Source organism: Pelodiscus sinensis, chromosome 21 (assembly GCF_052426305.1).
Source record: "Pelodiscus sinensis isolate ZL-2025 chromosome 21, ASM5242630v1, whole genome shotgun sequence".
In the NCBI taxonomy this organism is placed as follows: Eukaryota; Metazoa; Chordata; order Testudines; family Trionychidae; genus Pelodiscus; species Pelodiscus sinensis.
In genome coordinates this window covers 13053317-13080148 of record NC_143072.1, presented here as the reverse complement: position 1 = coordinate 13080148, position 26832 = coordinate 13053317, and the positions used below count along the sequence as shown (strand labels likewise).

The 26832-nt window shown below is 53.4% G+C and overlaps 1 protein-coding gene across 1 annotated transcript in view; it reads left to right on the top strand.

The window, feature by feature from the left end:
* Positions 1 to 26832, top strand: part of SRRM3 (serine/arginine repetitive matrix 3) — a 95637-nt gene that overhangs the window by 12178 nt on the left and 56627 nt on the right. Inside the window, exon 2 of the mRNA XM_089772103.1 lies at positions 19994 to 20095. Coding sequence (XP_089628229.1) covers positions 19994 to 20095 — 102 coding nt within the window. The remainder of the gene's footprint in view (positions 1 to 19993; positions 20096 to 26832) is intronic.

Below are 26832 nucleotides of genomic sequence, written 5' to 3'. Positions count from 1 at the left end.
CCTGGCACATGGGGAGGGTGGGAACCTGCCCTGGCTGGCCCCAGAAAGGCAGTGGCGTTACCCTCTATTTGGAAGAGGAAGCAGCTTCGGGGAGCTCTTGGAAAATGCTGACCTTGTGGTGGTGATCATAGAATCACAGAATCATAGGACTGGAAGGGAGATTGAGAGGTCATCGAGTCCAGCCCCCCGCCCTCAAGGCAGGACCAAGCTATAAGCTCAGCATCCCATACATCTGCCGCTTCCCCGCATGCGCAGACACCTTCACCCCACAAGCCTGCAGCCCTCCCCTACACCTCTGAGCCCCCCAGCAGCCCGTGTGCGCCTCTCCGGTCCCCAGGTGCATGCAGCCCCCCGTTCTCCTGGGGGCTGTTGGGGCAGCTCACTGCAGCCCTGCTGACTCTGCATGTGCCTTCACCCTGTGCTCTTTGCTTTCCTGCCTTGTCTTCCCTGTTCCTCTTCCCAGCTCCGGGTCCCCCCGGGCCTGGGCTCCCCAGGATGAGTGCAGCCGATCTGTCAGTGTCTCTGACCTGCTGGAGGCCCGTCACTGGGCAGGGCAGAGCGTGGCTACTGGCACTTCCTGGTGGCAGGGCAGCCGACCCCAGCAATCTGGCAAGACCAGGCCCTGTGGAGCAGGGCTGCTAAGCCCACGGTCACCCAGATCCTCCTGCTCCGCAGAGCATCCGGAAGCCCATGGGTCTGATGCACCAGGGGACCCAAGCTGCTCCGGCCGAGATCCTCGCAGGCTTTTCTTTCTTAGTGAAGGAGCCTTGAATCCAGCCACCCAGCCCAGGAACGGGAGAGAAGGGCCGAGCAGAGCGGCAGTTGCCAGCTTCTCTGATGGAAGTAGCTCCTGCAGCAGCTGGGGGAGAGGGGCCGCGTGTGCCAGTGAGTTTACAATCTAAACAGACTAAGGGAGGGAGGGGGGTGCCTAAGTTGCCGAAGGTCACACCGCCCGTCCACATCTGAGCCAGGGTCAGCTCTCAGGTCGCCTCACGCCGCCTGTGCACTAGGGGAAGTGGACCCAGACCCAGAACCCATGGGGGGGAGGTCACTTTGCACACAGGCGCTGCATGCAGGCTGTCAGTGGCTGCTTCACGCCACAGCACTGAGACGTGTCAGGGCATCTCCGGTGTCCAGCCTTTGCTGACACTGACTGACAGGGGCGGGGGGGGCAGGGGAGGGAAGCAGACTGGCTGTGATTGCTGGGGGAGGCCTCGGCGCAGCGGAGGACGGTGTGAATCAAAGCATGGAGCCGCGGGGAGTGGATGTCAAAACTTCCCCCTCCGTGACAGGCATTCTGCTTTCTCCACCCCTCTCCTTCCTGCCGGATAACTTGGGGGGCAGACCTACCGCCGGTGCATTGCAGCCTCACTGCCCCGGAGTGTGCGCCCCTGGGGTAAATGGGTGCAGCTCCCTGGGGGCCAAAGGGCCAGTGCCCCAGCTGGTGTAAATGGTGCAGTTTCGTTGACTACAGACCAAGGTATGAGGTTAGGTGGGAGGCGGGTGCTGCCCACGTCTGGCTGCCACGCTGGGCATGGGAATGGGGAGCTTCACGTGCCACATAAATCCCCTGCCACGAAGAAGGCTGAGCATGGCTCCAGTGTGTCCCAGGGGCTCTGTTCTGATCGATAACTACCCAGAGAAAGCCGGTTTCCTTCCGCCTGCAGAGGCCTGGGCTGGGCCACGCTCCCTTTGTGGGGCTGGCTCCAGGGCGGAACGGAGCCAAAAGATTTTTCAAACTTCCAGTTGGCAAAAATCATTCCAGGTTTTGGCTTTTCTTCCCAGGAGCCGGGATGGGAAAATGGTCGAAAGCTGGAAACATTGTCCAGGGCAAACATTTTCCATTTCCCGCCCAGCTCCCGCCAGGAACCACGGGAAAGAAATGGCTTGGAAGGAAGGGAGGGAATTGCCAGCACCCAAGTCTTTCCCCCACCACCCCAACTCCCCCTCGAGTGACACCAGACATTCAAAGTCAGGGCAGCGCTGGGGTTCTCGGATCCTGCTAATCTCTGGGCGGATCCCAGCCTGGCCGCTCTCTTCCTGCTGTGCATTTCGATGTATGTTTCTACAGTGGGTCGGCCACACTCCTCTGCCTTTTTCCCTCCTGCTCTCTTCCTTCCCCGTTTGCCCCGATTCACCGCCCCGCGGGCTCCCTGTTGTCTGACAGCCGGCTGGAGCTGGCGCATGTGTTCAGGCTTGCGCCGTTGAGAGCGTGAGCGAGGCTAGTTGGAGCGCAGCGCCTGATTTATTCAGGCCTGAGCTGTGGCGGCATACCTCCCTCTCCCCCGCCTGTCATGTCGATTGCACACGGCGTCTGAGCCCCTGCCTGCACAGCCAATCCCAGCCGCCCAGAGGGGGCTGCTCTGCCTCCCTTCCAGGCATTCCATTAAAAATCCACCCAACTTTCAAACCAGGAGCCGCTCCTTGCCGATGGCGGGGCAGGTTACCGAGTGGGGACATTGAGAGCCCCTGGGGCCATGTCGCTGGCGTGGCAGAGCCCAGGAGATGGGGAATTCTGGGACGGGCTGTGTTTGAGGTGGGATAAATTCAGCCCGACAAGGGCATCAGTGCAGGCCTGGCCTGAGCTGCTCACATCTGCTCATGCCAGCTGTCTGCCGTGCCAGCGTCTCAGGGCGGGGGAGTGGTGATTGTGTTATCTCATGTCCCTGGCACTGCAGCGGGCACGGGACACGTTGGGGCGAGAGACGCACCCCAGTCTGCATCCAAAGGCTTTGGCACTCCAGAAAAGTTCCACGTTTGAGCCGCATTTCTCAGCTGGTTCCTGAACGAGGTTCCCAGCGGTGGAGCTGGGATGGTTCGCAGGCGCAGCTGCAGCTCTGACGCCATCTCTAGTGCACTGACCCAAACCCCTGGGTCCAGGTTTGGGCAGCATGCGCCTAGCCCCGAGGACAGCCCTGGCTACGTTTGCCGAGCCTGGTGCGCGCCGGATGGTCAGCAGCGCGTGGGATGGGCAGGTCCTCTGGGAGAAGGAAGGAAGCTGGTTTATTGATCGGAATGAAAGCAGGGAAGCGGAGAGATGCTGCATTTTTCTTCCGTTCTTCTGGGCATGGTGCAGGCCCCCTCCCCCCCGCACCAATGAGGTAATGAACCTCTGGGGCCCCCAAAAAGGCAGGTCTGACCCTCAGCTGGTGCAATTCAGTGGTGCCCCCTGAAATCAATGCAGATGCACCCATTTAGGCCTGCCAAGGACATAGACTGGAAGCCCCCAGGGCAGGAGCTGCCTTTTGCCCTTCCTCTCTCCCCCGCCGAGGCTGGCTGCCCATGTGCCGCAGCTCAGGCGAACTCGGGGCATTCTCACTGCAGGAGCTCCTAGGGGCACCACAGCCACCATGGGGTGTACGTGTCTGCGAGGGGGTTGCCAACCGCACACAGAGCTGGAAGGGTTCGTGTGCTGCTGGGAGACCCATCAGCTGCAGCAGGTGTCAGGCAGTCAGGAGGGGCTGCGAGGGGCAGAGCCTGCCTGGTAGTGAGGAGAAAAGGCCAGCAGTGCTCGCCGGGGGAGCCAAGCTAGGGCCCCTGCTTGACCGGCCTGTTTGCACCTGCTGGTGGTTTCTAGGCCAGGCCCTGGCAGTCCAGGTGGCCGAGAGATGGATGACCCAGAAAGGACCAAAAGCAAACCCAGCTGTCCATAGATGTCTTTGTTCTGTGGCTTCTTGGTCAGTGATTTAGGGCTCTGCTAGCTGTGACGGGAGGGCTGAGCCAGGTGAAGGTGGGGATGCACTTAGTGGGGAAACTGAGGCAGGGGCCTGCTCCCCCACTCCTTGCCATGAGGAGGTGCACCTCACGGGTGTCCTGCTCAATGCCAGCCACAGACCCACAGGATGGGGGCTACTCTGGGCCTGGCTTGAGCACAGTCTCTAAGCAGGACCCCTGCAGCCCCCTTATGGGTCTCACTCCAGCACCAGGGTAAGCCGCGTAGCTCTGGCCAGCAAGACCCTCAGAGATGGCCACCTGAAAGAGCAGTGCTCCTTCAGGGGCATCCGCAGGCCGCTCGGCCACAGCCGGGTTTATTAATCCACTGGAATGCAGCCCGGGAGTCCTAGAGCAGAGGTTCTGAAACGGGCGGTGAGAGGGAGGTGGAGTGTATTCTGGGTGTGCGGGAGAAACTTTAAGGGGGAAACCCAGCCTGTGCCGATTTTCCCCAGCAACACACTCACAAAGCAAAGCTCCGCCCGACCCAGCAGGCCCTCAGATGGTGCTGGGCACCGACTCCAGACGGCGTGCTGCGTTTCCATGCCTCTGGGCGGGACTCCGGCGGCTGCGGCGCGGGGTGCACATTGCACTGTCTGTCACGTGTGTGCTCTTCCGACGATGGAGCGGTGGCTCTGTGAGAAGCAAAGCGGCCTGTGGGTGGTGGGTTTTATTGGTCTATGTACTCGTGGGAATGAAGGGGATAAACTACTACAGACCCTAAGAAGTGGGGTGGGATCAAATACGTTTGAGAACCACCGGCCTAGAGCTAGTGAGCCCCTGGGGTCCTCCTCTGGCCTCTCTTCTCCAGCTGGGCAAACATTGCCCTCGGAGAATGATGGGCCAGCCATAGTCACTTGTTAGGAATCAAAGTCCCGTTGGGTTTGCCATGGTCTTCTCAGAAGCTGGCCTGAGCCCCCCTGATAGCTAGATGCCATTTTCACCTTCCTACACCCTGCTGCACCTAGGGAAAACTGAGGCACAGGCGGGCCTCACAAAATATGATAGAAGAGTCCCACTTCATGACACTGTCCAATTAAAATAGAGGACTATGTAGCACTTTAAAGACTAACATTGTCTTTTCTTTGTTGTAGGGAATAGAAGTGTGTATAGTCGATTTCTTGTCTGGTGGAACAAAAGTCTTGCAAGGTGTCAGTCGGTGTGGATGTTTGTCTTGAGATGAGACTCTCTAAGTTAGAAATGTCATTCTTGATGTTTTTCTGTTTCTTGTATAAAATACTTATCAGGTGGTTCCTTAATTTCTTGGATAGTGTGAGGCAGTCTTTCACTGTAGTCAGTGCGGTATGTTGATCTTAATGGATTGTTCACTTTCAGTCCTTTGGGTACAATGTCCATCTTCTTGCACTTGGATAGAAAGATGCTGTCTGTCTGTATCTGTGCAAGTTTTTTCATATGGTTGATGGATTTCCATTCCAAATGGCTAAATGTAGTGCCTTGCATGTAGAATAGTGATAGAAATGTAGCCATGTTAGTCTGGTGTAGCTGAAACAAAATACAGGACTATGTAGCTACATAGCTATGTATGCTACACAGTCCTGTATTTTGTTTCAGCATCACCAGACTAACACGGCTACATTTCTATCACTATTCTACAATTAAAATAGGTTATCTGATGTTATTTCACACGGTGTCCATCGAAATAGCTCACATTTCAAAGGGAAATCTCCCCGTTGGGGTGCATGCGGAGCAGGATGGTTGGAAATGATTTGGCAAATTATTTCCAATAACAAATCAAATTGAAGCGGGGGGGGGGGGGGGGAGGGAATTCCCCACTCTGCTTGTGGATGCTTTGCAAGGAGAAAAAGAGGCGAGATTTTTCCTGTAAAGAGCCCGGGGCTGAAGAGGTCTGTTGTTGTTTTGATTACGGAGCTGGGATGTGCCAGGCTTTGGCACTTGTAGATTTCGTCTTTGAAGCACCTTTCAAGGGAATAAAAAACAGGACGATGTAGCACTTTAAAGACTAACAAGATGGTTTATTAGATGATGAGCTTTCGTAGGCCAGACCCACTTCCTCAGATCAAATAGTGGAAGAAAATTGTCACAACCATATATACCAAAGGATATAATTAAAAAAAAAAGTGAACACATATGAAAAGGACAAATCACATTTCAGAACAGAAGGGGCATGCAGGGGGAATGTAACCATGGTCAGTTTCCCAGAGCAGACCAGCCCTTGGAGCAGTGTTTGTATCTCTGAATTGTAGACTGGAGACACAGCCAATCAGTGACCATCCGGCACTCTGGCTCTGCCTACATGCAGAGCTGCATTAGTTTAGATCAGGGCTACTCAACTTTGGAAGCCTCTGGGGCCACAATGATACTCTCAGCACATGCCCTGGGCCGCAACTTGAGTGTGTTGCATATCCACGCAAATAAGCTTCTTTCACACTGACGGGCACTAATACAAAGATTAAGCCTTAAGCCGCCGAACCCAACCGTGGCCAGCGTGAGCCAGTCAGCACCTCTCAGGCTCTGCCCACCAGGCTAAGCAGCCAGCACTTCCCACAATGCCCCGGTGCTCCTGGCATCTCCTCCCTCAGGGCTAGAAACGCCGACACCCTGTACCCGTCTGTTCCAGCCAGCCCGTCCGCTTGCGTCTTTCAGTGCTCACCCCGCCTGGGAGCCGCCTCGCCGTTGTGGAGGGCGTTGTCAGTGGAGGCCACGTTCAAAGGATCCCACCTGTGGGCCGTGTGTTGAGCCCCACGTAAGCCCAAACCGCACCGCGGGCCATGTGTTGAGTAGCCCTGGTCTATAGGGTGATTTTTTTTGTACTAGTTTTGTTAAATTGGCGCAAAAGGCCGCGCAGACTGACTTGTATTGGTTTAAATTTGAATTCAAATCCATTTGGCTGTGTGCCTATCCGAAAGTTGCACCCGTTTAACCTAAGCTGTGAATGGAAACGGATGTCGTTAAACTGGTACAGGCCTCTGGATCATCTGAGGCCAGCTGCTTTGCTTATGTGGATTGGGAGCAGCTTTACACTAATGCACAGGAAGCCGTTGTTACAAAAGCATCCACACAACTACCCCGTGTAAACACAACCACCGAAGCACGACTGGGTTTAGGATTAGACACCCCCCCCCCCTCCAGTCATCCAGTCCTGTGTTCTGACCACTACGCTTCAAATAATCCACTGGATCCAGCTGTCTTCAGACATTTCTGCTCGGTGTTAAGACTGCCCTGGGTCTCTCCCATTTGCACCTCCGCTCTCCTCTTCAAAGCCCTGCTGACTGACTGCCTGCCTCAGTCAGCACCCACCTCTCCACAGCCGTGCGGTATTTGAAGTTAGATGAATCAGAATAATTCATTTCCTAATTACCAGCGCTTCCACATTTAGGGCCAAATCCAGGGACGGCGCTGAGCTGACAGAGCAAGCGCTCGGCAGTATGCAGGATCTGTCCCGGAGAAAACAGTCCAGGAATGTTAAGAATACCAGGGCGAAATCACATGATGCTGAGGCCAGCCCGACAGGGCAAAAAAAAAAAAGTTGTTTACAAAAATCAGTCACGCAATGAACCTCCGAGGGGTTTTCTCTCTGATTTTCTCTGATCTTGCTCCAGACCCTGCTTGCTTTGCACATTGGGTCCTGGCTTTTTTGTGGCCTCCCACCGGAGAGCTCCAGATTCTTGGCTTCACGGCTGTGGCCAAGGCAGGTTCAGGCTTGTTCATTCAGCGCAGGTCAGCCATGTTCTTAGGCAGTGGCTGAAATCCACCCGCGTGCGCAGGAGAAGTGAATTAAGTCCCTTAAACCTTTTAACTCCAGCTTACACCAAACAGCAGCCTCGCTCCTGAATCCACCCCCATGTCTGCCATGGACTAAATGTGCAGATGGCTTTGGTCCAGGGATATAGTAAAAACTCCAGCATCCAGGGCTGTTAATTCAGTGCTAATCAGTCCCCTAGCACAGAATGTTCCACAAAAGGGGGTAGAACAGTGTTTCTTAAACTGTTCTGTGGCACACCAGTGTGCCGTGAGGCAGTCGGAGGTGTGCTGTGGAGAACAACAGAATTTAAAATGTCCACCTTTAAAGGGGCAGGAGACCTTTTTTTTTTTTGGTTCAATAACTTTCCCCCAACCCTTTTTTCCCCCTCAATAACTCCCCCTTCCCCTGACTCTTTCCCCCTCTTTCCCCCTCCCCCGACTTTTTTTTGGGTTGGGTTTTTGGGAGGGAGGATTCAGCAGAGGCGGGGAGATTTCAGCCAGGGTGTTGACATTTTTGGACCAGAATGTTTTGAATCTTTTTTCCTTTGGTTTTTGCTTCGAATTGGTCTTGTTTTCAAAGTTCTCCACCCTAGCGTGTGTGTGTGTGTGTTTTAACGTGAAAAGCAACGCAAAGTGTTTCCCAGTTGATCAAAATGAAACAATTCATCTGCGGTTTGTTTCACAATTTTGTTTCATGAGGAAAATTTGGGGCAGGGGAAGGGTAAAACCATCGTGTTCGTTCCATTGGAACAGAAGGAGTTTCCAAATCACAGAATTTCCGGCAAGACGGAAAAGCTGGTTCCCGTCCTGCTCAATGTCCCCAGAGCTCCGGCTTCTCTCGCTGAGATGTGGCCGGATGGTGCTGGCTCCAGAACGCACGGGCTACGCCCTACTCACAGACCCACGTTAAGCTCGCCCTGTGGAGAGCTAGAACAGAGAGGAGTCCCGTGGCACCTTAGGGTATGTCTACACTAGAAAGTTAGTTCGAACTAACGGACGTTAGTTCGAACTAACTTTCCTATGCGCTACACTAGCGCTCCGCTAGTTCGAATTTGAATCGAACTAGCGGAGCGCTTAGTTCGAACTAGGAAAACCTCATTTTACGAGGACTAACGCCTAGTTCGAACTAGCTAGTTCGAACTAAGGGCTGTGTAGCCCTTTAGTTCGAACTAGTGGGAGGCTAGCCCTCCCCAGGTTTCCCTGGTGGCCACTCTGGCCAACACCAGGGAAACTCTATGCCCCCCTCCCGGCCCCGGACCCCTTAAAGGGGCACGGGCTGGCTACGGTGCCCGTGCCAGGTGCAAGCCTGCCAGCACCCAGCTAGCAGACCCTGCACCTGGCACGGCACAGAGCCACCCACCCGATGCCTCCCAGCCCACCCCCTCTTGCCGGGACCAGGCTGGCGGCTCCCGGGAGCTTGCCCTGGACCGCAAGAGGCGGGCACCTTCCTGGGCTAGTGCGGACATCGTGGACCTCGTCCACGATCTCCGCACTAGGCACAGGAAAGTGGCCGTCTAGGGCAGGAGAGCTGCCAGCCTGGCCACCCAGGAGCAGGTGTGCATGAAAATCAAGGGGGTCCACTGAGACCCCCGACCCTGAGCCCTGAGCTTACAATGGCCGTCCTGGGTCAGACCAAAGGTCCATCTAGCCCAGTAGCCTCTCTGCCAACAGCGGCCAACCCTAGGGACCCTGGAGGGGATGGACCGAAGACAATGACCAAGCCATTTGTCTCGTGCCATCCCTCTCCAGCCTTCCACAAACTTTGGCCAGGGACACCACTCCTACCCTCTGGCTAATAGGACTCCATGGACCCAACCTCCATCACTTGATCTCACTTCCCTTTAAACTCTGTTCTAGTTCTAGCCTTCACAGCCTCCTGCAGCAAGGAGTTCCACAGGTTAACTATTTGCTTTCTGAAGAACAACTTTCTCTTACTAGTTTCAAGCCTGCTACCCATTCCTTTCCTTTGGTGTCCTCTAGTCCTTCTTTATGGGAACTCCTGAAGAACTTTTCTGAATGCACCCTCTCCACCCAACCCCTGCTTTTAGAGACCTCTATCCTGTCCCCCCTCCGTCTCCTCTTTTCTAAGCTGAACAGTCCCAGTCTCTGTAGCCTCTCTTCATCTGGGACCTGTTCCCAACCCCTGATCATGTTAGTTGCCCTCCCCTCTCCCAGCCTTTCTCTTCCCCTCTCCCACCTCCTTTTCCCAGTCTCCCCCAGTTTTTTTCAATAAAGACAGAGTCAATGTTGGAAGAAACGTTATCTTTATTTTGTACATCAATAAGAAGGGGGGCTAGGGAAGGGCAAGTGGAAGAAGGTGAGGGAGGAATGGGGTACGAGCCCCCGATGGGGAGGACTGGGCTGGCTCTGCGGGCTTCTGGGGGTGGAAGCTCTCCTGCAGCCCCCCAATTACTCCCTCTCCCCAGATGGCAGCCTGCGGCAAGTGCAGCCGGGCTGATGGCCGAGTGGTGTGATGTGCCCAGTGTGGGCACTCAGGGCACTCCAAGCCAGAACTTCTTTGCAAGCGGGGCACCCCTTAGAACTGTGTGTCCGGGGTGGGGGTCGGGACCCTTTAAGCGCAGCCCTCGGCTAGCCTGAGACAGCATCTCCATGCTCTAAGTCCTCCTTTTATGCCCTGCCGGCACTGCTTCCGGCCATCATTAAGCCCTGTTCAGAGTCCACTCAATGTGGACTTACTAGTTCGAACTAGCAAAACGCTAGTTCGAACTAGTTTTTAGTTCTAGATGCGTTAGTTCGAACTAGCTTAGTTCGAATTAACTAATTCGAACTAAGTTAGTTCGAACTAGCGCTGTAGTGTAGACGTACCCTAAGAGTCTTATTTATTAGGGCATAAACTGGCATCCGTGGCTGAGAGGGAGAAATTGCGTTTCCATTTGTCCCTGGCCCGAGAATGGTCGAGGAGACGGGGGTGTAAAAGAAACAAGCGAGGCGGCTTCAAGGGGACCTAGATCGGAGATGGCACACGTGGGCCTCAACTCCATGCAGGAGGAGGTGACAAACCAAGCAGTGGTGGAGGCTTTGGTCAGGGGAGCGCCTGCCTCCCTCTCAAGCACAAACCATCCTCGGGGTGGGATTTGAGATTGAGGACCACTCTCCACGCAGAAGGTCCCCGGGCCCTTTCTGAATGGAGGATTCCCTCACAGAGCCCAACGGGAAGAACTTCCTTGCTCAGGCCCCAGTGCCAGGCCAAATCCATCCAGTCCCTAGGCCACAAGCTAGCCTTGGAGTGCGGGGGATCTGACCCCAGCGGTGCCAGTGACAGGTCACACAATTTCTCCTTGCCTCAGTTCCCCCTCTGGGGTGCCTTGGCCACCTAGCTCCTGCTCTTCGGTACAGGGGGCTGGGCACTTAGCGTCTCCTACTGGGGTCTGGAGCATCTCCACCAAAGCACCAGGAGTGCCCAGTCACCATGGTGACGGGTGCCACATCCATCTGGTCGCTCTGACTAACCCCCTCCCCCTGTCTGTTTCTGTAGGCCCGACATCGTGAGTTCTGTTTGTGCTGCCTCTGCCTAGGGGAGGGCTCCACCCTGGAGACCGTCTCCCTGCCCCCCACATCGGGCAAGTGGGGCATTGACAACATACGAACGTGGCCTGCGGCTGCACTTTGCTGCCTGCATCCAGCGAGGGGCTGCCACAGCCTGCCCCTCCCGTGGGTTGTGTCCTGTCATGGCCCTGAGCTACAGGCGCAAGGGACGTGGTGGTTTCAGTGCCGGGCATGGCAGGATCTGACCGTGTCGCCTGCCTGCAGCCCTGTCACACAGGACCTTGTGGGCATGCATGGAAAGCAGTGGTTTTACTCCCCCTTCAGTACGGCAGGGGAAGCTGAGTTCTGACACATGCTGTTACCTGCCCAAAATTCACTGGTATCCATTCGCTCTGGGGGCCTCCACCCTCAGCTCTTCCTGGGGCACTGGCGTAACCTTACACTCTGCCGGTTTGCAGGGTTTTTTACCAGCAAAAGAGCCTTACACTGTAATATCCTACGTCTCCTCTATTTAGAAACAATCACACATGCCAGAAAGCCCATGCAAAGCGTCTAATGTCATCATGCCCCATAAGACAGATGCGCTTTTCTGCATGGCCTGTCAGGATCGGGTCCGTCTGGGGTCTCCAGTTTCTGCACACTGTGATGGGCACAGGGGTGAGGTCTGGCAGCTCTGATCTTGGAGCTGTGCCCTGGAGTTGCTTTCCAAAGAGCTTCCTTTTGGGGCCCCATTTTACAGAGTAAAACCTGAGTTCTGCTTGGCTCCACCTTCACCGATTAACTAACATTTTACTAACCAGTCCTAACAAGCTGTAAGAGAATCCTCTAACCAATTGGACCCCGCCACCTTAATTGATTTACACCTAGCAAAACTGATATGTATCATCATCAAAATGAATGATATAGCAGACAGGAACAATTAAAAGCCAGACAGCTCATACAGACAAACAATAGGGAAGTAGGGGCCATAATGAAAGAACAATAAAGGAATGAGGATTTCACCAACCCAACTCTTGATAGTTTCTTGCCCGAGGAGATGCCGTCAAACTAAGTTTTCCTTAGGACAGAGTCTTAACGGCCTGGTATGACTGAGGCCATTGGAATGTAATTTAGATGGAATGTGGGGGTGTCTTCAGTCTGTCTGCAGACAAAGGCCTTAGGCCAGGGGAGGGGAACCTCAGGCCAGGAGGCCGGATGCAGCCCCCCCCCCACATCCTGGATCCGGCCCCTGAGCCTCAGGGCTCCCCACCCCCAGCACTGGGGGGCCCCTGCTGGTGCTCCAGCCCCCCACTGCCGCACTATGGGGCTGGAGTGTGCAAAATCTACTAGGCTGGGGCCCGTAGGCTCTGGCATGTGAGGGGAATGCAGGGGGGCCACATCGGTGAGGGGTTCTGTTTGTTTTTTGTTTTTTCTTCTCACTTGTTTGTGGCCCTGGACTGATTTTTCTGTGGGTCAGTGGCCTTCGATCCAAGAAAGGTTCCTGACTCTTGCCTTAGGCTTTAGGCCTTACGAGATGGCAACAGGTCTAACAGCACGTTACTAGACCTAACGCTAACAACTGCTCAAGCCTGACGCTGAAGCAGTTCAAAGTCCCGACATCCACGAGGAAGGAGGAGCATTGCTCTCGGCAGCCACATGCCCCTCACAGAAACTAGCTTCAGACCCAGATATTCCTGGGATAGGCCCCTCTCCGGGTGGGTTGCCAAGTGGGGACCTGACGCCCTTGTATCCATGGTGCTTGTGTGACCCCCTCACCCTGTGGTCTGAGCCCCTCATGCATATCTGTCTTCTTATCACCCCAGGCAGGCAGGGCAGTGCCATCGTACAGAGGGGAAACTGAGGTTCAGAGAGACCAAGTGACTTGCCCAAGGTCACTCAGGGAGCCTGTGGCAGAGCGCAGACTCTTGCAAGTCCCTTAACTATGGGGCTGCCCTTCCTCTCCTGGGGCCTGTGCTGTCCTTGTACCTTTACAGTGCGGTGCCCTGAAGGCAGATGTGAGCAGGCCTCTGGCCTTCAGGGTCTGAGGTAAAAGCTGCCAGAGAGAAGCCAGCGGCACGCCGAGGCCAGACAGGAACAGCGCTAAGCCAGGCCTGGTGTTAGCACGCCAAGGCCCCTCAAGAAAAATACTGGCCTTGCGGGTTGTCAGGATGAATGGGGGAGGACAAAGGGAGGGCAAGCTCTCCAGGGACCGGGCCGCTTTATCCCTGTCACTTGGCCTGAGCGATTAAACCCTGGCCATGTTTTCTTTGGCCATGGATGGAGAGGCTGCTCCAGGCTGCTGGCTCCGGTATTTATGGGGTGATTCTTTCTCATCTTCTAGCTCGCACGAACTGTTAATCCTGAGTTACGGCCTCTCGGTGGGCAGAGGCCATTGCTCCAGCTGTGACTCCGGCGGGCTCCCTGCTGCCTTTGCCAGATGGTCGATAGCTCTTGGCTTGCAGGGCAGGCCTGTGAGAGGGGGGAGATGGGGCTGCTGTTCTCTGCTTGCTGTGCATCTCTCCAAGCAGGCAGAGCCCGTAGGGAGGAAGCCGTCCACCATCTCCTCCTTCCTTCTGACAGGTCCCATCGGCTGTGTGCCACGGAGCAGCGTGCACTCCTCCCGGAGCGGTATGGTCCAATGGACAGGGCACAACATTGGGTGTCTAGAGACCATTGTCCTAATTCTCTGTTTGACAATAGCACGTACAGGCTGCAGCCGAGGTCAGGGCCCTAGCGTGCTAAGTGCTGTGTATGCACTGAGCATGAGACAGCCCCTACCCCAGAGAGCTCAGGCTGCCTAGACAGACACACAAGGGGTGGGAGGGAAAATGGGGGCCCAGAGAGGTGACTTGCTTAGGGTTACCCTCACGCTTCCTTCCTCCCTCCCCCTCCAATAGCAGCAAAACTTGAGAAAAAAAAAAAAGGTACTGACCGGGACCGAAAAACAAAAATAGCAGAAAAACTTAAGGGGAGGGGTTTGGTCGCCTCGTGCCCCCCTGGAATTTCTTCATGCCCCCCAGGTTTGGAACCCACGGGCTAGATGATGACCGACAATGGGTCACTGAGGCAAAAGGTGGGTGTAGGGGGTTCCCTGGGAGGGGAGAACCCCAGAGTGCGGGGCCACTGTCCTAGGATGGTACCAGCAGGCATGACCCCAGCTGAAAGGGGGCGCTCCAGGGCTGAGGAGCTCATTCCCAAAGTGACCAGCCGGAGGCGCCCTGGGATGAGTGCGTACCCCGTGCCACTCGGCCTCCGTGTATAATAGTGATAGTGGCGCTGCCCCTGCACCGCGAGGTGCACAGAGCAAGTGGGAGAGTGGCTGCTCTCCGAGAGGGGAATACACAAGCGGGGAGTTCCTGCTGCTTGTGGAGCACAGCCCGGCCTGTGCCTGCCAGTGGTGATGCCGAGCGAGGGATAAAACAGTCCATGCTCGGACCCCAAAGGGCCTGGGAACGGAGCCTCCCTCTTCAGTGTCACTGGGGAAAGGGGCTAAGTCCAGGCGCAAAGAGAAACTTCCTGAACCTCTCTGGGCAGTTGCAACTGTCTTTCTAAGACCAGCCTGATTGTCCTCTAGGGCGGGGGACCTAAGGCCTAGGGGCTAGATGTGGCTCCGCACTTGCCTGGATCTGACCCCCCAGGCTCAGGGCTCCCCGCAGCATTGGGGACCCCATGCTGGCACTCCAGCCCCCCTGCTGCCCCACCACAGGGCTGGAGCTCACAAATCCACTAGGCTGCGCCCCCCTCAGCACTGTTGTGTGAGGGGGACGTGGGGAGTGTCTTTCTGCTTCTCAGCCCCTGACCCAAAAAAGGTCCCCCTCCCCCCACGGCTTTAGAGGGTCTTAGGTGCACCGGGCTGTGGCTTCATCCCCACCAAGGTGACCTTGGCACCTCCTGGCCCCTCTGCTTCCCCTTTTACCAAGGGTTGATTTGGGGGGTTCAGCTGGCATGAGGCATCGCCCCACAAAGCCCCACTCGAGTTCTGGTGTCTCTCTGGTACCGAGTGTGTTGCTAGGACTCCAGAGGGCCTGTTCATAGCAACTGGGGGAGAGTTTCAGGGACTCCTTCCTGGAAATGCTACAGGGCCAACGTAAGGGGAAACTGAGGCAGGCCCGGGTCGAGAGCCCTACCATCTTCAGGTGGGAGGGATTTGTGAGTGGATGGGTCAGGGCAGCACTGGCCTAAGAGCCTGTGTTGGCTACAGTGAAGACAGATCCTTGGATTGCAGGCTGGTGGGGGCAGGGACCGTCTCTTCCAAGCCTTGCACTGAGGAGGCCCTGTCCTCGATTGGGGCCTGTATGTGCTACCCTAGCTTTCCCCCCCCCGGCTCTCAGAGCTCTTTACAAAGGGGCTGCAGAGCCTTTGGGGCGAGAGTCGGGGGTTCTCCGCCATGCCAGCTGAAAGGGATCCTGATTGTCCAGCCTGGCCCCTGGAAACCCCAGGCCCCTGGAAACCCCAGCCCATTGATTGCTCTGTCCGACCAGGGCACTTTGGCTTGAGCACTAATGGTGTCTAGAAAGCCACCCGGCCCTGAGGGACAGACTCTGAGGGGCTGGGAATCCGCCACCTTGCTGGGCAGGCTGTGCCTGTTGCTAGGTGCCCTCCTTGTTAAGAGTGACCCCTTATTCCTCCTCGGGATGTGTCTGGCTCCAGCATCCAGCCATGCCTCTTTCTGCTGGAGTAGAGAGCCCTCTGACATTGGCCATCGCTCCCCCATGGCTAAATGCTGTGACTGGTGTTACTCAAACTCTGTCCCGTCTGCTCCCCCCTCCACCCCGGGGGTTGGTCCATGGCCCGGCCTGTTTGCTGGGCCATGGAACTGTTTGCAGCAAGGTGCCCTGCAGGGCCGGCCCACAACATCTTAGCACCTGAGGCGGGGAGCTCAAATGATGCCCCCATGCCCCCTCGCTCGGGGCAAAACTTCGAAAGGTCGGCAAATGAAATTTAATGTGGATAAATGTAAAGTAATGCACATTGGAAAAAATAACCCCAACTATACATACAGTATGATGGGGGCTAAGTTAGCGACAACTAATCAGGAAAGAGATCTTGGAGTCATTGTGGGTAGTTCTCGGAAGACATCCCCGCAGTGTGCAGTAGCAGTCAAAAAAGCAAACAGGATGTTAGGAATCATTAAAAAAGGGTTAGAGAATAAGATGGCGAATATCTTAGGGTATGTCTACACTACAAAGTTAGTTCGAACTAACGGACGTTAGTTCGAACTAACTTTAATAGGCGCTACACTAGCGCTCCGCTAGTTCGAATTTGAATCGAACTAGCGGAGCGCTTAGTTCGAACTAGGAAAACCTCATTTTACGAAGATTAAGCCTAGTTCGAACTAGCTAGTTCGAATTAAGGGGTGTGTAGCCCCTTAATTCGAACTAGTGGGAGGCTAGCCCTTCCCAGGTTTCCCTGGTGGCCACTCTGGCCAACACCAGGGAAACTCTATGCCCCCTTCCCGGCCCCAGACCCCTTAAAGGGGCACGGGCTGGCTATGGTGCCCGTGCCAGGTGCAAGCCTGCCAGCACCCAGCCAGCAGACCCTGCACCTGGCATGGCTCGAGCCACCCACCGGATGTCCCCCAGCCCACCCCCTCTTCCCGGGACCAGGCTGGCGGCTCCCGGGAGCTTGCCCTGGACCGCAAGAGGCAGGCACCTGCCTGGGCTAGTGCGGACATCGTGGACCTCGTCCACGATCTCCGCACTAGGCACAGGAAAGTGGCCGTCTAGGGCAGGAGAGCTGCCAGCCTGGCCACCCAGGAGCAGGTGTGCATGAAAATCAAGGGGGTCCACTGAGACCCCCGACCCTGAGCCCTGAGCTTACAATGGCCGTACTGGGTCAGACCAAAGGTCCATCTAGCCCAGTAGCCTGTCTGCCGACAGCGGCCAACCCTAGGGACCCTGGAGGGGATGGACCGAAGACAGTGACCAAGCCATTTGTCTCGTGCCATCCCTCTCCAGCCTTCCACAAACTTTGGGCAGGGACACCACTCCTACCCCCTGGCTAAGACTACTCCATGGACCCAACCTCCATGACTTGATCTCACTTCCCTTTCAACTCTGTTCTAGTTCTAGCCTTCACAGCCTCCTGCAGCAAGGAGTTCCACAGGTTAACTATTTGCTTTGTGAAGAACACTTTTCTCTTACTAGTTTGAAGCCTGCTACCCATTCCTTTCCTTTGGTGTCCTCTAGTCCTTCTTTATGGGAACTCAGGAAGAACTTTTCTGAATGCACCCTCTCCACCCAACCCCTGCTTTTAGAGACCTCTATTCTGTCCCCGCTCCATCTCCTCTTTTCTAAGCTGAAAAGTCCCAGTCTCTGTAGCCTCTCTTCATATGGGACCTGTTCCCAACCCCTGATCATGTTAGTTGCCCTCCCCTCTCCCAGCCTTTCTCTTCCCCTCTCCCACCTCCTTTTCCCAGTCTCTCCCAGTTTTGTTCAATAAAGACAGAGTCAATGTTGGAAGAAACGTTATCTTTATTTTGTACATCAATAAGAAGGGGGGCTAGGGAAGGGTAAGTGGAAGGAGGTGAGGGAGGAATGGGGTACGAGCCCCCGATGGGGAGGACTGGGCTGGCTCTGCGGGCTTCTGGGGGTGGAAGCTCTCCTGCAGCCCCCCGATTGCCCCCTCTCCCCAGATGGCAGCCTGCGGCAAGTGCAGCCGGGCTGATGACCGAGTGGTGTGATGTGCCCAGTGTGGGTAGTCCGGGCACTCCAAGCCAGAACTTCTTTGCAAGCGGGGCACCCCTTAGAACTGTGTGTCCGGGGTGGGGGTCGGGACCCTTTAAGCGCAGCCCTCGGCTAGCCTGAGACAGCATCTCCATGCTCTAAGTCCTCCTCTTATGCCCTGCCTGCACTGCTTCCGGCCATCCTTAAGCCCTGTTCAGAGTCCACTCAATGTGGACTTGCTAGTTTGAATTAGCAAAACGCTAATTCGAACTAGTTTTTAGTTCTAGACGCGTTAGTTCGAATTAGCTTAGTTCGAATTAACTAATTCGAACTAAGTTAGTTCGAACTAGTGCTGTAGTGTAGACGTACCCTTATTGCCCTTATATAAATCCATGGTACGCCCACATCTTGAATACCGCATACAGATGTGGTCTCCTCATCTCAAAAAAGATATATTGGCATTAGAAAAGGTTCAGAGAAGGGCAACTAAAATGATGAGGGGTTTGGAACGGGTCCCATATGAGGAGAGATTAAAAGAGATTGGGACTTTTCAGCTTGGAAAAGAGGAGACTAAGGGGGGATATGAGAGAGGTCTATAAAATCATGACTGGTATGGAGAAAGTGAATAAGGAAAAGTTATTTACTTGTTCCCATAATATAAGAACTAGGGGGCACCAAATGAAACTAGTGGGCAGCAGGTTTAAAACAAATAAAAGGAAGTTCTTCTTCACACAGCACATAGCCAATCTGTGGAACTCCTTGCCTGAGGAGGTGGTGAAGGCTAGGACTAGAACATGGTTTAATAGAGAACTAGATAAATTCATGACAGTTAAGTCCATAAATGGCTGTTAGCCAAGGAATGGTGTCCCCAGCCTCTGTTTGTCAGAGGGTGGAGATGGATGGCAGGAGAGAGATCGCTTGATCATTACCTGTTAGATTCACTCCCTCTGGGACACCTGGCACTGGCCACTGTTGGCAGACAGGACTCTGGGCTGGATGGACCTTTGGTCTGACCCAGTCTGGCCGTTCTTATATTCTTATGTTCTTAAAGGTCTCACTTCTGCCTTCTTCCTGTTCTGCTCCTCCCATGGTACCACTCTGCTACCTACCTATGCACTAGCAGCAGACACAATTTTCTACACTCTGGGTCCTAATGACACCCCCCAACACACAGTCTGGCACCTGATGCGGCCGCCTCAGTTCGCCTCATGGTAGGGCCAGCCCTGGTGCCCTGCCTGCTGCCCGCCTGCGGGATGAGGCGACGAGCGCCTGGTGTGGAAAACCCCTCAGCCAGCGTTCCTCTCAGGGCTAGACTCTGGCAAGTTTAGACGGGGTGGGGCGAAGTGAGGGGGGCACGAGGACGGATGGCCAATGGCAAGGCTCCAAGCTTGGGGTGGGGGGGTCGGTTTTCTAAAGCTGAGATTATTTCGGATGCCGAGGGGATTCAGAGGCCCTGTTCTCTTTTTGTGATGGGATCTAGGTGGGAGGGGAGGGCAAATCTGTTAGGATGCATATCCAGGTGGGTGCTCTTGAAGGGTTGGGGGCCGGCCAGCTAGCCTGGTTTGGTTATCAGAGCCCAGCTGGGAAGGAGTCAGGGGAGGCCTATAGGACTTGGGGGGCAGGAGGAAGGAGATGGCTTGTGCAGCAGGCCTGGAGGTTGTGTTGTCCTTTCAGCACTGCAAGAGGCAGGGGATGCCTGGGGAGCTGACTGAGATGCAGAGGCATGTGGGAACTGGGGGCTGTGGTTGATGTCTCTGTGTTGGGCCTGGCAGTGACTCCTTCCTGGACAGGTCACAGGGCCAACCAGAGGGGAAACTGAGGCAGCAGCTGAGCTGAAGCACCTGTGACAGACAGCATGGAAACGCTCCCTTTGGTGTCTCTCTTACAGGCTGCATCCTGGAGCCAGCTAAGGGTCCCCGGAGAGAGCTGGGCAGCCTCAGGACTGCTCTAACTTCCCCTAGAGAGAGCGCTCCCCCCCAGCCCAGGGTCTCCAGAGCAAGCCTGCTCCAGCCATGCCCTGTCACACTCCCTGCACACCCTTGAATGCCCCCTGAGTGGGGAGTTTATGCTCAGGATCCGGCCCCTTTACATTAACAGGATCCCAGCCCTGAAGTCCTAATTTTGGCCATGTGCCCCCCTTGAAACTGCTGGGAGTGGGGGACAGCGGAGGAAGGGTATAGCAGGACCCTGCAATTGGGGGAGGTGTAATGGAGATTTTCCATCTGGCGAGGCCTGGCACAGAGAGGTGGCTCCAGACACGGGGAGCTGTGAGCCTGGAAAGCAGAGTGGGGGGGGGGGGAAGGGGAGTGCAGGAAGCACAGAGGGGGTGTTGCCAGCGGAGCAGGAGTGTCCCAGCGCAACCTCGGGGTGACAGCGTCCCTCACTCCTCCGCTCTCTCTCTGCCACAGGTATGCCGAAGAGGAGATCCGGCAGAAAGTGGGGACCTTCCGGCAAATGCTCATGGAGAAGGAAGGGGTGCTCACCAGGGAGGACCAGCACGGGCGCCAGATGTGAGTATGGAAGGGGCACTCGGCTGGGCAGGAATGGGGACTGCACGGGGGTGAATTCCCACCTTCCCCAAGCCTGGTCTCTGCATTCTCTTGTCCTGCCAGCTTCCCACCCCCCTTGAGGCTAGGCCTACACTATCAGGTTTTATCGGAAAAAGCTACGCAAATTGCATTCCGCTGGCCCCAAACTGCATGTGGAGTTCTGCATTCCTCCTTTGAAATGTACAAGAGCCCCAGCAGGGTCTCTTGTACATTTCAAAGGAGGAATGCAGAAGTACCTATTGACTAGTCGAGTAATCGATGGAAAATTCCATCAACTAGTCGACTAGTAAATTACTTACTATTTAACATCCTTAGTGTAAATCGATTACACTTGGTCTCTTGGCCCCCTCTTGCTGTGCACTGCACTGAATTTGGTGTCATGAGAGTTAGGGCAGCATAAATCCAGAGTTCCCCCACGCACTTTCACATCACCTCTGGCGTAAATGCAAAGTAACTCCACTGGCTGCCCCCAGGCATGTAAACACACTGACTTCAGTTACACTGCTCCACATGGGGAGTGACCCCTCTGAAGTCAGAATCTGGCCTAGGATAAGTCCCATTGTGTGTGTGCGGGCATGTGTGTGTGCACACGTGTGAGGGAGTTAGTTAAACAGAAAGTAAAAGATTCAGCGACAAAAGTAAAATCCCTGCAAGCTGCACAGAAACTTTTCAAAGAGGACCAACCTAAATGCGTACCCCAAATTTAAAAACACAGCAAAAGAAGCAAAGAGTGCCACCATAGCTTAGCAACCAAATAAAAGAAGCAGTGACAGATAAAAAGGCATCATTTAAAAGTTAAATCCTAGTGAGGAAACTAGAAAGCAGCATGAACTTTGTCAAATCAAGTGTAAAAATATAATAAGAAAAACTAAAAAGGAGTTTGAAGAACATCTACCCAAAAACTCAAGAAGTAATAACAAAATGTTTTTAAGTACATCAGAAGCCTGCTAAACAACCGGTGGGGCTCCTGGACAGTTGAGATGCCAAAGGAACACTCAAAGATGATAAAGTCATTGCGGAGAAGCTAAATGAATTCTTTACTTTGATCTTCACGGCTGAGGATATTGGGGAGATTCCCAAACTTGAGCCATTCTTTTTAGGTGACAAATCTGAGGAACTGTCCCAGATTGAGGTGTCATTAGAGGAGGTTTGGGAACAAATTGATAAACTTAATAGTAACAAGTCATCGGGACCAGATGGCATTCACCCAAGAGTTCTGAAAGAATTTAGATATGAAATTGCTGAACTATTAACTGTGGTTTGTAACCTATCCTTTAAATCAGCTTCTGTACCTAATGACTGGAAGATAGCTAATGTGACGCCAATATTTAAAAAGGGCTCTAGTGTTGATCCTTGCAATTACAGACCGGTAAGTCTAAAGTCAAAACCGAGCAAATTAGTTGAAACTATAGTAAAGAATAAAATTGTCAGACACACAAATGAACATAATTTGTTGGGGGAAAAGTCAACATGGTTTCTGTAAAGAGAAATCATGTCTTACTAATCTATTGGAGTTCTTTGAGGAGGTCAACAAACATGAGCACAAAGGGGATCCAGTGGATATAGTGTACTTAGATTTCCAGAAAGCCTTTGACAAGGTCCCTCACCAAAGGCTCTTAAATAAAGTAAGTTGTCATGGAATAAAGGGGAAGGACCTTTCATGGACTGATAACTGGTTAAAAGACAGGAAACAAAGGATAGAAATAAATGGTTAATTTTTCAGAATGGAGAAAGGTAAGATTATTGGGGTCCCCCAAGGGTCCGTACTGCGCTAGTCCTATTCAACATATTCATAAATGAACTGGAAAAAGGGGTAAACAGTGAGGTGGAAAAATTTACAGATGATACCAAACTGCTCAAGATAGTTTTGCAAGATCTTTTTGAAATTCTTCAGTCTGCTTTGGTCTTCACTAAGTGATTGGGCAACTGTGACGGGCCGTGTCTGGGCACAGCTTAGGGCGTCCGCTCAGGGCGAATTGCTCAAATCCGGGGCTCTTTACAGTCCCCCTGACTGGCGACCTCTCCAAACAGGCCACAAACCAGTCTCACAGAGCGCTTCAGCAGCCTGCCTGAAGCCTCCCGAGCAAAACCCCTCCGACACCCCAGCAATATCCGTGCCCCAGATGGCCCCGGGCCTATACACAGGTGGGGGGTCCTAGCACCCAATCCCACCTACCCCGAACAAGTTCTGTCCGGTTCCAAGAAACCAGCCACAGATCCCTGGTCAATTTACCCTCTGGACCTTACCACAAATCACGCTGGGCCAATCCTTTAGAATCTATATCTAAAGGTTTATTATTACAAGAAAGAAAAGCTTGAGAGTGAGGTTATTAAAGTACAGTACGTTACATGCACCGAATCTCCCAGTTCTCGATGCAGGCTCTAGCAGAGATGTTGCAGCTGCTGGTTACAAGTCCTTATTGCACATCCTACGATCAGGATGGGTTCCCAGGTCTTCCGGGCTCTTCAATCCCTGCAGTGCTGCCTCTGGGATGAAGTGCTGAGCTGAGAACAAAATGGCATCGACCACATGGCCTCTTTATACTCCTTCCTGGCCTCTTCCAGTATGCAGCAAGTCACCTGGTCAGGTTTCCTGCTGGCTGCCCTCAGGTGACAAATCCCATTCTTTGGGTGTGTCCATAGCCTATTGAGAGTCATTGTTCCACAGGGCTTTGCTACTCAGCCTGTCCATAGCCATGCTTAACCACATTCACAGAAATATTCAGCTTCCACACAGATTACAGATCTACACACACAGACATTATATATTCACATAAACAGTGTACACAGGATCAGAAAACAACAAGCTCCCATTCAATACCCCACATGGCTCCCTTTCATACAGATTTCTGGGGCCAACACCCCCACCTAGGGGTGCAGCAGCTATCTGGCTGCTTCCCTCCAATTTGGTAATGTGACAGCAACAAAATGGCAGATGAAATTTAATGTTGATAATGCACATTGGAAAAAATAATCCCAACTATACATACAATATCATGGGGACTAATTTAGCTACAACTACTCAAGAGAGAGATCTTGGAGTCATTGTGGATAGTTCTCTGAAAGCATCCACTCAATGCACAGCGGCAGTCAAAAAAGCAAACAGAATGTTATGAATCATTAAAAAAGGGATAGAGAACAAGACAGAGAATATCTTATTGCTTTTCGATAAAACTATAGTACGCCTACATCTTGAACACAGTGTACAGATGTTGTCACCTCATCTCAAAAAAGATATATTGGCATTGGAAAAGGTTCAGAAAAGGGCAACAAAAATGATTAAGGGTTTGGAACAGGTCCCATATGAAGAGAGATTAAAAAGACTTGGACTTTTCAACTTAGAAAAGAGGTGTCTAAGGGGGGATATGAAGGAGGTCTATAAAATCATGACTGGTGTTGAAAAAGTGAATAAGGAAAAGCTATTGACTTGGTCCCATAACATAAGAACTAGGGGGCATCAAATGAAATTAGTAAGTAGCAGGTTGAAAACAAACAAAAGGAAGTTTTTCTTCACGCAGCACATAGTCAACCTGTGGAACTCCTTGCCGGAGGATGTTGTGAAGAGCAGAACTTGAACAGGGTTCAAAAAAGAACTAGATAAATTCATGGAGGTGAGGTCCATCAATGGCTATTAGCCAAGGTGGGTAGGAAGGGTGTCCCTAGCCTCTGTTTGTCAGAGGCTGAAAATGGATGACAGGAGAGGGATCATGTGAGGATTCCTGTTTTGTTCACTCCCCCTGTGGCGTCTGGCATTGGCCACTGTGGGCAGACAGGACACTGGGCTAGATGGACCTTTGGTCTGACCCAGTACGGCCGTTCTTATGCTCTTATGACTCATCCTAGGCAAGATTCTGTCTTTACAGGAGTCCCATTGCGTGTGCGTGTATGCGTGCAGGGGGGGTGGGTGTAATGGGATGAGAAAGGCGGGGTTCCATTCTCAAATCATTCAGGCACAACTGATGCTGCAGATTCCCTGATTCTCAGGTTCTGATTTTGGTCCCCCCGCTCCCTCCCCATCCCAGCTCCAGGAAGATCCTGTCAGCTCTGGGTTCTGCCCCAGTTTGATGGTGATTTATCTGTGAAATGCTAAATGGCCCAGCGAGCGCAGCTGGCACGCACACCTCATCGATCAGCCTGGAAAGCAGGTCAGGCCGGGACAGGAATAGATCCCGTAGGTTCACTGAATATTAATGCCTCATTAGGCTCAGGAAATCAGGACAGTGAGGAAGAACTGCAGCACTGGGAGGAGAGAGGGAGGGGCAGAAACTTCAGCAGCCACATGCCAGCTGGGCTGGAAAGCACGGCCGGGCACAGCTCCGGGGACACCCAGGTTTCAGTGGGGGTGAGCATCTCAAAGCTGGTGGAAGGATACAGCAGGCACATCCAGCAGCACAGCAGGGTCCCTGGCCCGTGGGGGGGCTTTGCACCCTGGGAAGCAAAATAAGGCTCCAGACGCCAAAGGGGAGTAGAGATCATCCCAGCCCTCTGTTCCCTGGGCCTCTGTCTCCAAGCAGCCCTCCCTCACTGAGACTTTGGCTGCATTCGTGTGCTGCCGGGGCCGGCTCCTCCACTGGCTTCAGTGGCATTGCTTTGTGGTTGCCGGCGGGCACCCGCTGAGGAGCCTCGCCTTGGGCGTCAGGAGCCGTGGCACTCATGGCAGACTTTGCAAGGCCACCGGGCGTGCCAAGGAGGGGGAAAGGTGGTGAGACACGCTGCCCCTCTGAGAGGGAATGGAGCTGCCTGGCACCTGCGGCATTCTTTCAATTTTACCAGGGACTGCAGTGCTTTGCCCGGCACCCACCTGGATCTTAACGGCAGGCCCATTTGCTCGGGGAGCGCCGTGGAGTGGGACGGGGGGAGGCAGCATCTAAGTACTAAAAAAGCCATCTCCTGTCTCCCCATCCGCTGCTGGGAAGGGGGTGAGAGTCTCGAAAGTTTAGAAAACAGGCTGGGGTCGGGGGGGGGGCAGAATTTGAGGGCTGAAGTTGCTGGCAGGCTATGCTGGGTGCAGGGTGACTCGCGAGGAAGAAACCCCAGCTGGTGACTGCAGTAGCGCCTCAGATCCCATTTGCGGTCCAGGACCCAGCATGCTAGGGGCTGTACAAACACACAACAGATGGTCCCAGGCCTAAGCAAGGTTGGCATCACTTCTGTGACTCAATAGTGCCTCGGGGGCCCAGTCCTTCCCCCCAATGTGCTCAGGCTGTACAGAGACATGTCTCCTCCTACAGGATAAGAATCAGAACATAAGCACGGCCAGACTGGATCAGACCAAAGGTCCATCTAGCCCAGTGTCCTGTCTGCCCACAGTGGCCAATGCCAGGTGCCCCAGAGGGAGTGAACAGAACCGGGAATCATCAAGTGATCCATTCCCGGTCTCCCATTCCCAACTTGACACACAGAACCTGCTCTTCCTTCCCTGCCTATCCTGGTTAATAGCCATTGATGGACCTAATCTTCATGAATGTATCCAGTTCTTTTTTGAACCCTGTTATAGCCTTGGCCTTCACAAAATCCTCTGGCAGGGAGTTCCACAGGTTGACTGTGCGCTGGATGAAGAAATACTTCCTTTGGTTTGTTTTAAACCAGCTGCCTATTAATTTCATATGGTGACTCCTTAGTTCTTGTATTATGAGGAGTAAATAAGACTTATTTACTTTCTCCATACCAGTCGTGATTTTATAGAACTCTATTCTATCCCCCTCCCATCTCTTTTCCAACCTAAAAAGTCCCGGTTTTATTAATCTCTCCTCATACGGCAGCTGTTCCAAACCCTTTATCATTTTTGTTGCCCTTTTCCAATCCCAATATATCTTCCTTGAGAGGAGGCGACCACGTCTGCCTGCAGTATTCGAGATGCGGGGTACTATGGATTTATACAGCGGCAATATGATACGTTCTGTTGCTTTGGTTAACCCTTTCTTAGCGATTCCCAACCTTCTGTTTGCTTTTTTTGACCGCTGCATGTGGAGTGGATGTTTTCAGAGAACTATCCACAACGACTCCGAGATCTTTCTTGAGCGGTAACAGCTAATTTAGACCCCATCATTTCATATGTATATTGACCTGACATTTTCCAATGTGTTCCACTTTGCATGTATCAACACTGAATTTCACCTGCCATGTTGTTGCCAGTCACCCAGTTTGTGAAGAATTACAAAGGGATCTCGCAAGTCTTCTTTGGACTTTGCTATCTTGAGCAGTCTTGTATCATCTGCAAATTCTGCCACCTCCCTGTTTACCCCTTTTTTCCAGATCATCCACTAGTTACCTCTCTCCATTCTGAAAACTGACCATTCCTGCCTTTTGTTTCCATCTTTTAACTAGTTACCAAGCCATAAGTGGACCGTCCCTCTTGTCCCATGACAGCTTGTTGTGCTTAAAAGAGCCTTTGGTGAGGGACCCTGTCAAAGGCTTTCTGGAATTCTAAGTATACTCTATCCACTGGATTCCCCCTTGTCCACATGCTTGTTAACCCCCTTGGAGAACTCTAGTAGATTGGTGTGGCATGACTTCCCTTTACAGAAACCATGTAGAATCTTGCCCGATGCCTCTTGACCATCCAGTGGTAGCAGCAGCAGTAGTTCAGTGTAGTCGTTTCCCCCTGCAGGGGAGTCTCAGAGCTGATAAATGTCGCTGCCTTTCCCCTGGGGGTCGAGCTGGTCTTTCCCCATGTCGTGCGATGTGATCTGAACAAT